Genomic DNA, 16,417 nt, shown 5'->3' on the forward strand with positions numbered 1-16,417 from the left:
ATGCTACATTCCTTTCTATGGCATTCAAAGCCTTGCAATTATCTGGCCTCTGCAGCCCCTTTCCATAGCTCCTCAAATGTACCAATCTTATGCCTACCCCAGGGCCTTTGCACCTGCAGTTCTTCCACCTGAACTGCTCTTTCTCTGCCTCTTCATCGTTAGATCCTAGCTCAAATGTCACTTCCCCTATGAAGCCGGCTCTGAGTCCCTCTTCAAAGTAGCCCTCCCATCACTCTGACCCATCGACCGCCCTGTCTATGGCCTTCGCAGCACTTATTACAGTGTTTTAATGATCTTATGTGTTTGTTTAACTTGTTATTGTCTGTCTCTTCTGGAATGCAAAGGCCACAGTACAAACTGTAGACACTGTGTTCTGAGTGTCTATCATGTGGTTTGGCACTGTGCCGGGGTCTGATGAGTGTCTGGGGAAGGCACGTTAGTGGAATGTGCTAGCACCGAAGCTAACAGATGGCTCTCAGGCCCCCGGAGGTACTGATACTGGGTCACGCTAGGCCCTCACCCATGGTGGACTCAGCTGCACACCTCTCAGTAGTGCCTGAGAGAAGAGGTTTCCAAGGTGTGCCCGAAGCTCTTGGCAGTCGTAAAGGCAGTTTGCTCCAGATGGGAAGAAGGACCCGCTTTCTTTAAAGCAGCAGGTCTCGCAATTGAGCATGAACCAGAATTCCATACAGGGCGTCTTAAAACCCAGCTTGCTGGACACACCCGCAGAGGTTCTGATTCAGCGGGGGAGGGTGGGAGAGAGAATTAGCATTTCTAACAAGTTCGCAGGTAAGGCTGGTTAGGGAACCACATGATAAGAAGCACAGATTTAAATAATTTTAGAGTTCAACAAAATTATTTGGGGAGTGGGGAAGGGGGTGAGGTGGGGGCTTCTGTGAGAGACTGTATGTTCTGTGAGTTCTGCAGAGCAGTTTTGTGACTTGCTAATATTTGTGGAATGAGTTTTACAGGGAAAGATAGAGTATGTGCATTTCTCTGAGGGGACGCGGGAAAGAGAACAGGAGAGAAAGAAGATAATTGGCGTGTAATTTAGGGTTTATATGGAAGAGGAGCGAGTGTGTGTGTGTGCACGTGTGTGTGTGTACATGTGTGTGTGCACGTGTGCTTGAGCATGGTTATGCTGGTGCCACAGGAATTTACAGGGTATTGGAGAAGCACATAAACACCAGAAAATCGAAGCTACAAAAATGAAACTCAGTTCTAGTAAGCCAGTGGTTCTTAAACTGTGGCGTGAACAAAATGCTCTGGTACTTACTAAAAAGGATAGAGGTCCAAGCTAATTGAAGTAGGATGGGGCCTCCGCCCTGAATTGTTACCAATTTCTCCAGGTGATTGTGATATGACCAAAAATGCAGAATCTCTGTGCCACAAAAGTGCTCGCAGATGAAGCCCATTCCCCTTGACCTAGCTAAGGCAGCCATTGGCAAAGAAGGAACCTACTACTAGACTAGTATTCAGATAGACATTTGCTTATTCCCAGTTCTGCCAGTTATTTGTTCCATGATTTGGGTAAGGGTTCCCCCTGCCTTTCTGACCTCAGTTTTCTCACCTGTAAAATAGGCACAAGGATAAACAGGAGAACCTCATCATGCCTGACCTGAAGAAAAGCACTTGCTGAAAGCTGCTGGAATCTGCGGCTTTTTTGGTTTATTTTTGAGGGCTCTGACTTGGTTCTACCCCACAACCAGGGAACTGATTTCAGCAAAAAGGCTCAGCTATGTCACCTAGCATGGCTTGGCTTCTGCTGGTTCAGAGCCTCACCCACTGTCAAAACGGCAACCCTAATATGGTGACCTTCATAACACAGAGTTTGCCAGTGCAGAGTCCCCTGCACTCTGGACAATGTCTTGGGGGCATTTTTGGTTGTCACACCTTGGGGCTTGGTGCTACTGGCATCTAGTGAGTAGAGGCCAGGGGTGCTACCAAACACCCTACAGTGCATGGGACAGCCCCCACCACAAAGGCTTTTCTCACCCCAAATATCAGCAGTGCTGAAGATGGCAGACTCTGCTCTGGGGCAGGGCCAGGCACCGTTACTGTATTAAAAGCTCCCCTTCCTCCACCAGGCTTGAGAACCCCTGCTCTCTCCAGTCGTGCTCCTGACAGCTTCTCTACCCTCACCTTCTCCCCTTTGCCCTCACCTGCCACCATCACAGTCTTTTTTCTGGAATCTGCAGTTTTACAACTTTCTTCTCCTATGACTCTGGTGCAGGAAGGTCCAGGTACACCATCTTTGAGATGCATTGTTCCAGACCTGTTCCCAGCTGCTTCTCAAACACAGCTCATTATCAGACAAGCAAAGAATACTGTCAGAGTTGGCAGGACACTGCAACAAACATCCGCTTCCACCTGCTCATTTTACAGAAGGAGAAACTGAGGCCTATGAAACTCTAGATAGCAAGGTAGAAGGGTGAGAGACACTTTCACTCAACTCTACTGGCTTTCAGATTTCACTTGGAGTTTTTCACATGAGTGATTGTGCAGACTGTCAATAGCTTTGCAATAATCCCATAATGACCCAATTGTGAAACAATTTAGCAATCCTGCTGCTAATAGCATTTGTGGCTACAGCAATTGGGTAACTAGTTGGTTATTACTCATTCCCCAAGAGCCACACATATTGCATTGCAAGGAAGCTAATCTTAGAAATACTTGTTAACTTCGATGATAATTACTAAGTAATTGGCTAGAATGTGCCATTGTGAATTGATCCAGAATATGCCAGGTAATTATCTGGTCTTATGTTCCCTGTAAAATAAATCTAGGGTCCAAAAATGTTTCCAGTTGGTTGGCTATCGTCCAGCCATCAACCTCTGCCAGCCAATCATGCGAATGCAAGTGATTAATCAAATTACTCAAATATTTGGTTTCAAACTGAACGTGCAGATAAGAAACCTGGAGAGCCAACAAGTGGACAGTGCTGAACAGAGAGAGGGATGCACAGAGGCCCTCCCGAAGATAAATATATAACAACACAATAATATGGAATCAATGCCACTTCTCTGGGGCTCATCTGGCATCCTCACACAAAATACCAAAACACTTCAGAGACCAATTACACGTCCCAAAGCTGCAGAGTCTTTATCGTGGTGCCAGGAAAAGGCTGGGCTATTTGTGAAATCTGTAGGCAGTTATGGCGCTTGGGGAGGGGGGCTCAGAATTTTGTACATAATAGAAGAGGGCCGCAAATGCAGCTGGCTTGCAGGATGAGCAACACATTTTCATAATGACCACTCGTTTTTCAAGGATGGCTGCTGAGTTTGTCTATTTCCAACTTGCTAGCCTTTGAGGAGGGGGTGAGGGAGCCATGGGGATTAGGCTCCATAGATAATGCTGAACCAGGAGGCAGGAGGGTGGTGAGGAGCTGACCAGAGAGAAAGACGGGATAAGAGTTTAAGATGGGAGCAATAGAGAGAAGGCCAGGGGTGGGGAAAAGATCACCCTTCAACCAGACTTGTGTGTCCCAAGTAATAGGCTATTGACTGCTGCTAAAAGATGAGGATATATACTGGGTAAGAAAGGGAAGGAAAGGGAGCTAAGGTCTCTCTGCAGTAGATTGCAAAAATAGCCACAGATTGTCCCCAACCTGCAGCCACATCCTTGCAGCGGGACATTGCAGATCTTCCCATTCAGAAGTAGAGGCTGTGTCTCCATACCTAGAATCTAGGGGAGAATAGGAGTTTCTTTGGCCAACAGATGTAGGTCTTGACCTCTCGCTGCACTTGGAAACCTGAGACCGCCATGAGAATGAGCCTGAGCTCGGCTGTTGGGGATATCCCCTGACAGTCTGCCAACCAGCAGACACACAAAGGAGGGCATCTAAGACTGACTATCCCCTTGTTGACCCAGAGCTGACCACAGCCAACTACAAGAGCCCAGCTATTCAGTCTGGCTAAGCCCAGAACTGTCCATAGGATACAGAGAAACCACCAAGTTGTGGTGTAGTTACTCAGCAAAAGCTTACACTCAAAACAGCTCAGCCCCTGAAGATTCCTGGGCTGATTTCTTCAGAGCCACTTCTCTGCCTTGTGCAGCATTGAGAACCACCATTTTTATCCTGATTTAAGGAGGCTTGGAGGCCCATCCCTAGATCCCCAATCTTTCACCAGCGCTTATCATTCAAAGCACGAGTCACTCCGGTCAACCCACCATCTGCATTATCTACGGATACAGAATATAATGCACCTTCTAACAATCACCAAGTTCTTATAAGTGGACTCAAGGAGGTTTTATCTCACAAGGGAGGAGATCAAAGACACACCAGCTCTTCTCTGAGCCCACAGCATCTGCTCTGCGCCTGCTAAGATGCAAGACTTGTGCATTTGGGGTCTCACTGCTTGAGTTGAGTAGAGGAAGGAGAGAGCTCCTAACGGGCCCTTGGCATCACAGATCATACTAAGAATGCCACTGCAGAGGCCAGTCCTAATGTTACAGGGGAGCCAGTGCCAGAGTTTGAAAACAAACCAAAGGATTGTTTCACAACTGTTTCATCAAAACCAAAGCTATTTTTCCCCCAGTGCCTTAAGCCTCTGGGAGAGGCCAGAGAGCAAATCTGAGAAAGTTCAAGAAACATTTTCACAATGTTAGTTCTCTATGAACTATCCCTTTTGTGTACCCAAAGACCACAGATCCTGGATATTCCAAACTACAATGGTAAAGACTGCAAATGTGCTCTGCAACTTTCACGAAAACCAGAATAATAGTTACCAGAATCTTGGCTCATGCTTGTCATCCCAGCACTTTGAGAGGCAAAGGCGGGCAAATCACCTGAGGTCAGGAGTTCAAGACCAGCCTGACCAACATGGCAAAACCCTGTCTCTACTAAAAATACTAAATTAGCCGGGCATGATGGTGCATGCCTGTAATCTCAGCTACTCAGGAGGCTGAAGCAGGAGAATCGCTTGAACACGGGAGGTGGAGGTTGCAGTGAGCCGAGATCGCGCCATTGCACTCCAGCCTGGGCAAGAAGAGTGAAACTCCATCTCAAAAAGAAAAAAATCTTAATCAGGGGTCTGCAGACTATGGCCCATGGGCCAAATACAGCCCACTCCCCGGGTTTGTAAATGAACTTTTATTGGAACACAGCTCTGCAATTTCATTTGCAGATTGTCTATAGCCGCTTTCAGACTACAGTGGCTGAGCAGAGTAGCTGCTACAGAAACTGTACAACCCACAAAGCTGAAAATATTTACTATTGGGCCCCTTACAGAAAAAGCTGGCTGACTCCTGATTTAGTCGAATATACTCATTTCACATATGGAGAAAGTGACTCTTTGAGAAGCTGTTACACAAATACTTGGAATACAGGGGGAGCAAGACCCGATGTTTCTGATTCTCCATTTAGTACTCTTTGGTTTTGCTAAAGAGTTTTAGCATTAAAAGTACTTTCTGGGTTTAGGCATGGTAGCTTACAGGCCTGTAATTCCGGCACTTGGGAGGCCAAGGCAGGAGGAGTGCTTGAGGCCAGAAGTTTGAGACCATCCTGGGCAACATAGCGAGACCTCATCTCTACCAAAAAAATAAAAAATGAGCCAGGTGTGATGGCACACACGTGTAGTGCCAGCTACTTGGGAGGCTGAAGCAAAAGGATCTCTGGAGTCCAGGAGTTCAAGGCTGCAGTGAGCTATGATCATACCACTGCATTTAAGCCTGGGCAACAGAGGGAGACCCTGTCTCTAAAAAAACAAATAAATAAATTAAGTATTTTCTGGAATCTTAAGTCTTAAACCATGTAAGTAAACTGTACATGGTAGAACTGGAGATGGTCTATTAACCAGAGCGGTCAAGTAAGCAGAAAACCATTTCTCAACCATGCCAGAAGCAGAGTTTGCCAATCCCTGGGTGGGAGCCCAGGTGGAACTGACCTGGTGATGATGGCCAGGTGAGGCGGGCTCATGCAGGCGCCCATGAAAAGCACCACGTTCTCGTGCCGCGTTTGCCTGTAGGCCATCACCTCCCGCTTGAAGGCCTTGAGCTGGTCCTCGTTGTCCCTCTCAATGTCAATCAGCCGGATGGCCACCTCGCCGTGCCAGCGGCCGTGGTACACTTGCCCAAAGCGACCCTTTCCAATGAGTTCACCGATCTCCAGCTGCTCAAAGGGGATGTCCCACTCCTGAAGGAAGATGCTGGTCTGGCTGGCCTTGCGTGGGAAGCTCCGGGCCGAGAGGAGGGACAGATTCATCTCCTCGAAGTCATCCTCTGACTCCTCGGCCTCATCGTGGACCTCTTCATTCTGTGGCCGGAGTGGGAGAGAGGTCAGAATTGGGTTTGCCACTGCCCCAGCCTCCCTCATGGTCCTGCTGGGTCCCGTGCGCATGCGTAGGTCTGGACACATCTCTACATGCATCTGGAGCTGGTGCAGACACACGTCCCTCTGTTTCCCCAGGTCTAGAATCTGGTCTAGAATCATACTACAGTGAAGGTGCTGAAAGGGAGATCATGATCATCCACCTCTGTTGTGCTAAATGGGGGGATACTGAGGCTCAGAGAGAAGTGTTATGGGGATCACCCATTCCAGTTTGCTGGAATCTTCCTGGTTTTAGCACCGAAAGTCCCATGTGTTGCCCTGGGAAGTGACTCACTCCAGGTCATGCAGCCAGGCAGAGGAGAGACTAAGATCCAGGTCTCTGGACTTGAATATCCGATGCCCTTCCTATTCTTCCATAGTCTTTTGGTTTGGCTGTTTATGTGCATGTGATAAAGTTGACAGGCTAGACAGGCTAAAACAACGGGTACACCATGCATCTGCAGGTAACACGTGACAACTGCCAACACAGAGTATCTTTTGCTTCCCCCAGGGAGTTTGGAATTGATGATTCAAAAATTGGGAGAGGTCAGAGCTACAAGCTAGATGTTTGGGGCTCCTACAGCAGCTGGGAAGGTAGGAGACATGAGAGTGAGGAGTTGACAGAATGGGCTTAACAATCAGACAAAGCGAGCTGAAATCTCACCTCTGTGTGACCTTGAGCCAGTTGCTTTACTTCCCTGAGGCTGCCTTTCCTCATTGTAAAGTGGGGGTAAGAAAATCTGCCCCAGGAGCAGTGTGAGGTTTTAGATGAAGGCCTGTTAAGTTCTTAGTACAGAACTGACCACCTGTATTAAACACCCAGTGGGAGGCCCGAGAAAATGCAGATTCCTGGGCCCCACCCAGCACTATTGGATCAAAATATCAGCAGACCAGGACCGGGAATCTGCATTTTTACCATGCACACCCACATGACTCAGGCATACTTCGGCGTGACTACCACTAGAGTTAAATGCTCGAGGTGTAGGGACCTACCTTATCAGCATGATATCTAGGGGTGCTTTGGGGTGAACTGCCTCTTGGATTCTCCTGCAGCATTGTAGGAGCAGCAGGGGCCAGGGCCAGCAGGGATTCCCAGAGACCCTGGGACCTGATGAAATAGCCTGAGAAGGTAGCCTCTGGAGTGGGTACAGGTCTTCCTGACCCAGAATACCTGAGCAAGCTGCCCTCCTTGGCACACTCAGGAGAAACAATACAGGAGACATCAGTTTCTCCCAGGATCATATTTCAACAACCAAAACAGTCCCAGAAAAGAACACGATTTTCCTTGGAAGCCCTGACTCGATTCCTTTCAGTACAAGACACAGTGCAGTGGCAGAGCTGAGGGGCCAGGACTCCATGGTTTCCAGCCAGGGCATTTTATGTATTTCTGCAGCCGCTTAGGCAGGTGGGAAGAAGCCCCAGCGCATTCCCAACACTTCCAAGCCCGGCATCCCTGAGGCCCCCACCTCCTCCCACATATTCTTTTGAAGGCAGCAGGGCACATCCCCCTTGGTAGTCACCCGGCTGTGAGCTGATCTTTCAACTAAGAATGCAAATCTCTTGACAATTTCCGCACAACTGGCTTTTCCATGATGCATGCCATATAATGGCCCATTAGGCTCAGTGCTAGGAGGGGCCACCGCTTGCTAAATGTCCCAGAGTTAGAACATCCATCGGTCAGGGCCACCACAGCCCCAATCTGACCCCAAGCCCTCTGCGTCATCCAAAACGTCAGTCGGCTTTGCCAAGTTCTGGGCAGCCCCTGGAAAATGTCGCTACACTGCTCTCTGATTCTCACCTCCGACGTTGGCTCCACTTCAATTTGAAGTAATGGATTTCCTTCCAAGCTGTAAAGAAAGAAAAAGAAACGTGATCCCTAGGTGAAAAGGTAGGTCTGTATACTGAGTTTAGCTTTGTATGAAGAATCCCCAGATGGGAAGTCTTCACCACCAAGCCTTTATCTCACATTTCATTTCAACACGTGTGTCTGAAATAATCCATAACCTCGCCACACACACACACACACACACACACAAAAACACAGTGTGCCAGGACCTTGTTTTAAGTTGATTTTCTGGGCTGCTCAGGGCTCATTTTTATTTATTGCTTTGGTTTCAACTAATCTAGCAGCTTTCTTATAAACTGGCCTAAACGCCCTGGGTAGACAAGTCCTCAGAGCTCTATATGTTTGCCAGGAAAGAATTAATCAGATCTCCGAAGTTCACACAAATTTGGAATTTGTTGGAAGGATCTCAGTGTTCTTGTTTGTCTGTTCATTCATGCATTCATGCGACTATTGAATAGATGTGTGTGCCAGGAACAGTGTTAGGCCCTTGGAGGGATATAGAATTGAAACTGGCATGGCTTCTGACCTTAAGGAATATTGTGTTCCTACTGAAGGAACTAAAGCCAGTATGTAGATACTATGCAGAGAGGCTAAAAGTAACAAGGCCAAAAGTTAGGTATGAATTGGATAAATGGAGTGTGGTGGGAATTCCAAGACGAGAGAATTACTGGGTGTATTTGAAAGTTCCCAATGTTTGAGGTAGGCCTTGCCAATCACATGGAATGAGGATGTGTGGAATGAAAATAAAAAGACCATATTGAACTGGAAGACGTGTGTGTGTGTGTGTGTGTGTGTGTGTGTGAGTGATGCATTCACAAGCTCATGAGCTGCAGTTCTGTTCTTAGGAAGCAAACATTTTGGGTATAGATGCTGGCAGGGCGTCACAATGTGTTTGTGTGAGCACTGCATAGGTATTACGGGATGTGCTTTGTGCAGGGCTGTCTTGTGTGCATGTGAGTTGGGTGTACACACAGGATGTCGAGGCGGATGCTGTATGCTGATGCTATAATTGGGTGTGCATTAGAGGTGTGAGTGGACTGTCAAATGCATGTGACATTTAACATGTCATGGATGTTGGGCACAGTGTGCATTAGAGGTATGTTGTGGGGTTTAGACTTGAGGATGTGTACGTGTTTTTGAAGTGCAGCAGGGAGACAGAATGGGGCTGTTGAAGGCATGGAGGAGCTGAGACAGGTGAGAAAAAAGAGTCACAATGAATACCCCACCCCTCCTTTCCTATTTCCCCAGTGGATCCTCCCTTCCCCCTCCTCATCTGGGGAACCTCCCATACCCTGACCCTCAGATCGCAGGAAGTGGCTGGCTCCACAGAGTCAGTCCACTTGCTGGAGGGGGTCCTGGTGAGAGAGAGTCTGAAAGACCACAAGAACTAAAAGAAGGAGAAAGAAAGGTCAATCCCAAAGTGGCATTTGCCATGGTATTAACCAATTATTCATAGCACAGCCTGGGAAAGTGGAATGAACCTGCACGATGACAGCTGACATGCTGGGAACTTGATGCCCTGGGGGGAACTTGGCTGGGACAATGCAGCTGGAGTCCCTCCTCATGCCCCAAACCAAAACAGGCCACCCTCCTCTCTGCATCAAGGCGTGATTCCAGCAGCCAGGGCTATTCAATTATTTCCCTCTGCAAAGAGTTGCCATCACTCCACACACATTTAAGCAGATCACAAGCAGCTATTGACTGTTTTTCGCTGGTACTTCTGGACTGTCAGTTAATAACCTGGAGTTCATCTTGCACAAATTGTAGAATTGGTTTATGTGAAGCAGAGAAATGATCCGAAGCTAGATGTCAGCACCATATCCCCCGGCAAGTTGCTACTCCTTTGATTTCAGAGATGTACCATGTAAGTCTTTATAAAGTCCTTAAGACCAGTCAGAAAAGATGAAGCAGTTAGGGGACCCAGAAGAAAAACTAAGTAGGCAAAAGGTGAGTTGGGAAACTGATCAAATCCTAGCAAGCCCCAGGCTTCCATCACAACCAAAGAAGTTAAGGAGGTGACTTTGTGGTTATTACTTTTTTTTTCTTTAGACAGAGTCTCCCTCTGTTGCCCAGCTGGAGTGCAGTGGTACAATCCCACCTCACTGAACCTCCACCTCCTGGGTTCAAGCAATTCTCCTGCCTCAGTCTCCCGAGTAGCCGAGTAGCTGGGATTACAGTTGTGTGCCACCACTCCTGGCTAATGTTTGTATTTTTAGTAGAGATAGGGTTTCACCGGGTTGGCCAGGATGGTCTCCAACTCCTGACTTCAGGTGATCCTCCCACCTCGGCCTCCCAAAGTGCTGGGATTACAGGCGTGAGCCACTGCACCTGGCCAAGGTGACTTCACTTCTGCTGCACAAGCAATAAACCACCTGGAAAGAGGGTCTGTTTCCAAAGGATGCTATGCACAAAGATGTTCATTGCAGCATTATTTACAACAGTGAAATATGGGAAGCAATGTAAAATCTGGCAATAGGAAAATGGTTAAGAAAATTATTCTACATCATATGTCATTTTACAGCCATTAAAAACAATGTCGGACAGGTGTGGTGGCTCATGCCTATAATCCCAGCACTTTGGGAGGTTGAGGTGGAAGGATCGCTAGAACCTAGGAGTTTGAGACCCGCCTAGGCAACATGGCAAATCCCTGTCTCTACAAAAATAAAAAAAAAAAAATTTGTTGGATGTGGTGGCACACACCTGTAATCCCAGCTACTCAGGAGGCTGAGCTGGGAGGATCACTTGAGCCCAGAAGGCTGAGGCTGCAGTGAGCTGTGATCGTGCCACTGCATTGCAGCCCTGGGTGACAGAGTGAGACTCTGTCTCAAAAAATAAACAAACAAAAACCAAGAACCAACAATGTCTATGGAGAGGCTAAAATAATATTCATAAAATGTGACATTCAGCAAAAAGATAACAAAGCAGGATGGTAACTGCTTGCATATCTTGTGGGTCATAACTATGTAAAATATAAATGGAAAGAACACACATAGAAGTTCTAACAGTGGTGAGATCATGAGCGATTATTTTGCCTTTCCCTTTTTAATGAATAGTCCAAATTTTCCAAAATTAGCTTATATTAGTTTTACAATAATATGAACCAGAGGTTAGCAAATTTCTTTCTGCAAAGGGTCATAGAGTAAATATTTTTGGCTTTGCAAGCCCTACAGTTTCTATTGCAACTACTTAACTCCGCTGTTACACTGAGAAAGCAAGCCTGCACAATACATTGTAAACAAACAGGCATGCTGTGTTCCAATAAAACTTTATATAAAAACAAGCAGGAGGTTGGATCTGTCCCATGGGCTATAGTTTGCTGATTCCTGGTATAAACCTAAATGAGACTTTCAAAAGTTATTCCATGTTCAGTGACATGGAATAATTGCCCTTTCATTAAGCCCTAACTATCGCCTGGGGAAAGTTGTCTTCCTAATCATAGGGGTGTTATAGGTCCTTAGGAAACGGTCCAGCCCCTGGAAAATGCATTTGACAGGCAGGGGCAGAGACACAAGGCATAGCTGCTCGTGAGGAACAGCACTGCCTCTCTCTGCCTGAGCTCTTACGTTCTTTCTTTGCCTAAGTTATTCCCTGTGTCTCTCTGTACCCCTTGTACATCTCCCTCTGCCCCCAACTCCATCAGTTCCAGGAAGAGGAGGAAAGAAGATAGGGAACCGGAGTGGATTGTAGGGCCAGGGCTGGGAATCTCGGAGAAGGGGGAAGATGTCTCTGTCCCACTTACATTGGATTCGAGGTCACCGGATGCAGGATGACCTGGGGCGCCCGGGTCGGCGTCTCCGGCACCGGCACCACATCTGAAAACCAGAGATGGGACATTCAGAAAACAAATGTGAAGTCCACAACCCTCACAAAGGCCTGATTCCTGGGTGACATGGTAGCTAATTTTTCACCAGATCTTGGATCTCTTCCCTTGGCCAATCTCCTTTCTCCTTTCCTGGACCACCTGGACTCTACCTGCTCAGCTGGACCAGGGTTCTGGATGACATCCTCCACAAAATTCCTCATTGTTGAGTAGGGGGCTGCCAGAACCCTCAAGCATCCAGCCTAAAGCATTGACTGATCATCTCTGAATCTTCCTTTCTCCTGGGTTCCCTCTGGTATGATAAGGCCCCTTGGTTTCACATCTTCTCAGTACCCAGCTCAGGACCCTATGACCATCTCTTCCCTGCCACATGGCTCTAGACCCCTCCTCACCCTTGCCCATTGTTCCACGGCACTCCACCCTCTCAGGCCTTTCCATGGCGCCTTGGGACCTCCTTGGGTCCCACTGTGCCCTTAGGACTTCCCACTCTTTCTTTTCCACTCCCATGTTCAGCCATTATCCTGGAGTGTGATGGTTCCACTACCACCCTCTTTGATCTTAGGCACCCCCACAACATCTGCCTCCATTCATCCCAGCAACTCCTGCAACGCAGCAGGGCTTGTTCAGAAGGGGCTGCTTCCAGCCCACATGAAACTCACCTGGGAAGATGAACTGCTGCTTGTATTTGTAGTAGTGGGATGCTTGCAAAAGAAAGAAAACATCAGAGTGAGTGTCCCCAAGGAGATGTCCCTTCACGGACCAAACTGAGCTCTTATGGCCACCACATGGTCATTCTCTGCCCACCTTCAAGAGTTTTCACACTTCTGCAGACAAAGGACTGCAAACATGTGTAAAGAAACCAGAACTCTAAACATCCATGCCAACCCTCCCATCTGATATCTCACACTCCCTAAAATCAGACTGCTCCAACTCAAACAGACATTCTGACTACAATACCATTTTTGTGAAATGCATAATTACACACACACACACAGAAGAAGCCTACAAAGCCATAATCCAAAATATTAATTTTTCCCCCTTTTGGCAGAATGATTACAGTGGCTTAAAAAATCCTTTATGCTTTTTCTGTACTTTCCTAATTTTCTGCAATGAGCATCGTACCAGTTTTCTCTTTTTTTGTGGATGTAACAAATTACTACACACTTAGTAAAACAACACAAATGTATCCTCCTACAGTTCCGGAGGACAAAAGTCTGAAATAAGTCTTACAGGGCTGAAGTCAAGCTTAGTTCCTTCTGAGGGCTCCAGGAAAATCGATTCCTTGTCTTTTCCAGTTGTTTGAGGCTGCCTGCATTTGTTGGCTCACGGCTCCATCACTCCAACCTCTGCTTCTGTTGTGCCATCTCCTTCTTCTGCCTTTGACCTTCTTGCTTCCCTCTGATAAGGACCTTTGTGATTATATTTAAGGACTTCCCAGATAAGCTAAGATAATCGTCTCATCTCAAGATCCATAACTTAATTACATCTGCAAAGTTCCTACTGTCCTTTAAAGCAGCATCTTCCCAGATTCTGAGATCAAGACATGGATATCTTTTGGGAATTATTCTACCTACCACAAGTATGCATTAACTTCTGTATTTAGGAAAAAGTTACATAAAATAAATTTTCTGGACTTCACTGCTGGTTCCCTGACAATTCCTTTTACTTCTAATCTACTCGCCAGAGGCCAGGAGTCTTGGACACTTAAAGGTTTCTAACATGCTAATACTCCATTGGGGAACAGTGCCTGGAATAGGGGGTCAAGGGGTGTTGGGGGCAGGGGACACAGAGCTTTGTGTCCTCAAGTAAATGAAGAGGGCAGGGATATAGTCAGATGAGTCTGTATTGGTGAATCCACTTCCAGAAACAATGCGATGACATTCAGGGACAAGCCACCACTGGAATTGTTTAATCAAATATTAGCACAGTAGCTCAGAGCCTGGAGTCTAGAAGCTGATCCTGAATGGTCAAATATTTGCTCTGCCTTTGGCTATTTGTAGAGACTCCAAGTCTCACTGCCCATATGTGTAAAATGAGGATAATAACAGTCCCTTCCTCAAAGGGCAAGGACCATCACTACAAGATAAAAGTGTATTCAAGGTGCCGAATTAGTATTAGCTTTGAGATAAATAAACACATTTCTAAGCTCTCTTAACTAATAGACAAGAATGATTTATAGCTAAGAGACAATCACATAGTTCCAAGTGCTAACTAAATGTTTTGCCTTGGGGAAGCAGACGGAACACTCTCCCTGAGGTTGAAATTTACTGATAGATTCCTTCAGGATAGGGAGTAAATCCTACTATCACAGGACCTCAAACTCCTAGTTCTGTGCCTTGCACCAGTCAGCATGCACCATACATTTGTTGAATTAATCAACTCTCTTTATCATAGATGAAACAGCAAAAACCTTGGGCTTAGTCCAATTCCAGATTGTATCAAATAGTTGGAGTCCAGATGGATGCATTTTTGATTCTGGAAAATGAGATGTCCAGGGCAAGAAGCAACTTATTCGAGGTCACAGAGCAAAGCTTTAAAAGAAAAGCACCCTCCATGATTTCAGGGACCGTTTTACTGTTAGATAACATGAGTTTTTCATTGCATGCAACTATTTTATTAGTCAACAAGGGGCTAAAATTAAAACAGGAAAACTACCCGAGGCTCTTAAGAGGCTTGGCTGACCTTTTCCCTCCCCAGCTCTGACAGTGATGGGGGATTCAGTGTCTGTAGAAAACGTTCGCTGACAGCTATGTTCTTGTTGGGCAATGGAGAGCAGGAGCAGCTTCAGAGAGTCCGAGAAGGGACAGGTGTCAGGCAACGGGACACCAGCAAATGCCTCCACACCCGAAGCCAACGCCCTCCTTGACTCCTCCCCATGTGCCATGGAACAACTCGTTCCTGGTGACTGAAAGGGAAACACGTGGCCAGAAGAGGAGGAAAGACATTGTTGGGAGACCTGTTCTTCCTGCTGATGACAGACACCATCAAGAAGTGGCTCTAAAGAACAGCTGGTGACCTTGAGTGGGCTGCTCAGGGGAGCCCAGTGGCTCCTGGCTTTCTGGCATCCAAGATGACTCAGGACCTGGGAGGTTGCAGATGAAGTCAAAGAGACAAGCAGGCCACTTTGAAGGAGCCTCCCCTCCAGAGCCCCCATGCCTACCCTGAAGCCTCCCAAGACAGCAGCCAGAGTGGTCTTCTAGAAGGAAGGAAGAAAGGTCAAGTTGTTCTCTGCCTACACCTTTCAACTGCATCCCATGGAGTCTCACATAAAATCTAAAATACTGCTAGGCCCAGACCCCGCAGCCCTGAGTCTCTCTGGAGGCCACTTTCCCTTGTTTATGGCACTTGGGCCCCTTCTTGTGACTGGGCCTTTGCCTTACTTCCCCCGCCTGCAGGACTCAGCCATCCAGTGACCCTCCAACCTAAATCTGTTCTCTTGCATTTGCTCAAGGACTCTTGCAAACACTCGTGGCCATCACAGCCTTCATCACAATCTATAATCCTGTTTTCATGCATATGTTTATTTGGTTAACACCTTTCTTTCTCACTCAGCTATACTTTTCATGAGAACTGGAGCTGTTGTAGGCAGAACAATGCCTGCCCCTACCCCCACAGCATGTTCAGGTCCTACTCTCTGGAAATTGTGAATCCATTTCATTACATGGCACACGGGACTCTTTGGATGAGATTACTTAAGGATCTTGAGGTGGGGAGATTATCCTAGATCATTCGGGTGGGCTCGACGTCATCACAAGGGTCCTCAGAAGAGGGAGGCAGGGTCAGAGAAGGAGATGTGATCACAGAAGCAGAGGCCAGAATGAGGAGGGGCCACAAGCACAGTAATGTGGGCAGCCCCTAGATGCTGGGAAAAGGCAAGGAGACGGATTCTTCCTGAGACCTTCCAGAATAAACCAACCCTGTTGACATCTTGGTTTTTAACCCAGTGAAGCCCGTTTTGGACACCTGGCCTCTAGAACCATAAGATAATAAATCTGTGTGCTTTTAAGCCACTAAGTATGTGGTCATTTGTTACAGCAACAATAGGAAGTGAATACAGGGGCTACATATGGCTTGTTCACTGCTCCAAACCTAGTGCCTAGTACAGTAGCTGGTACAGAGTAGATGCTTCATAAATACTGTTAACAAAATGAATGGATGAACACAGTCTGAGGGTCAAGAAGAAAATTTGAAGAGAAAAAACTGCAGCCCTGGGCAGTGCATGAAATTCAGGTCATTCATTCATTCAACAAACACTTAATGAGTGCCTTCAGTCACAGGCAACGTGTCGGGCTTTGAGTGTGCAGTGGTGAATGAAGACACATTGCCTAGTCTCATGCAGCTGGCATTCTGATGGAGGAGACAGACACTTAACAAATGAGTACGTAAACCAGATCATGGCACAGAGTGATGAGCGTAAAAGAGAGGCTTGGGAGAGATTGATGGA

The 16,417-nt window shown here is 46.9% G+C and overlaps 1 protein-coding gene across 1 annotated transcript in view; it reads right to left on the minus strand.

The window, feature by feature from the left end:
- The window catches only part of KSR2 (kinase suppressor of ras 2), a 523,630-nt gene that overhangs the window by 48,686 nt on the left and 458,527 nt on the right, over nt 1-16,417 (minus strand). The window contains exons 11-14 of the mRNA XM_011964399.1: nt 12,633-12,674; nt 11,893-11,965; nt 8,106-8,154; nt 5,886-6,253 (exon numbers count right to left, since the gene is read on the minus strand). Coding sequence (XP_011819789.1) covers nt 5,886-6,253; nt 8,106-8,154; nt 11,893-11,965; nt 12,633-12,674 — 532 coding nt within the window. The remainder of the gene's footprint in view (nt 1-5,885; nt 6,254-8,105; nt 8,155-11,892; nt 11,966-12,632; nt 12,675-16,417) is intronic.

The sequence above is a fragment of the Mandrillus leucophaeus genome, unplaced genomic scaffold (assembly GCF_000951045.1).
Source record: "Mandrillus leucophaeus isolate KB7577 unplaced genomic scaffold, Mleu.le_1.0 Scaffold7, whole genome shotgun sequence".
Classification (NCBI taxonomy): Eukaryota; Metazoa; Chordata; class Mammalia; order Primates; family Cercopithecidae; genus Mandrillus; species Mandrillus leucophaeus.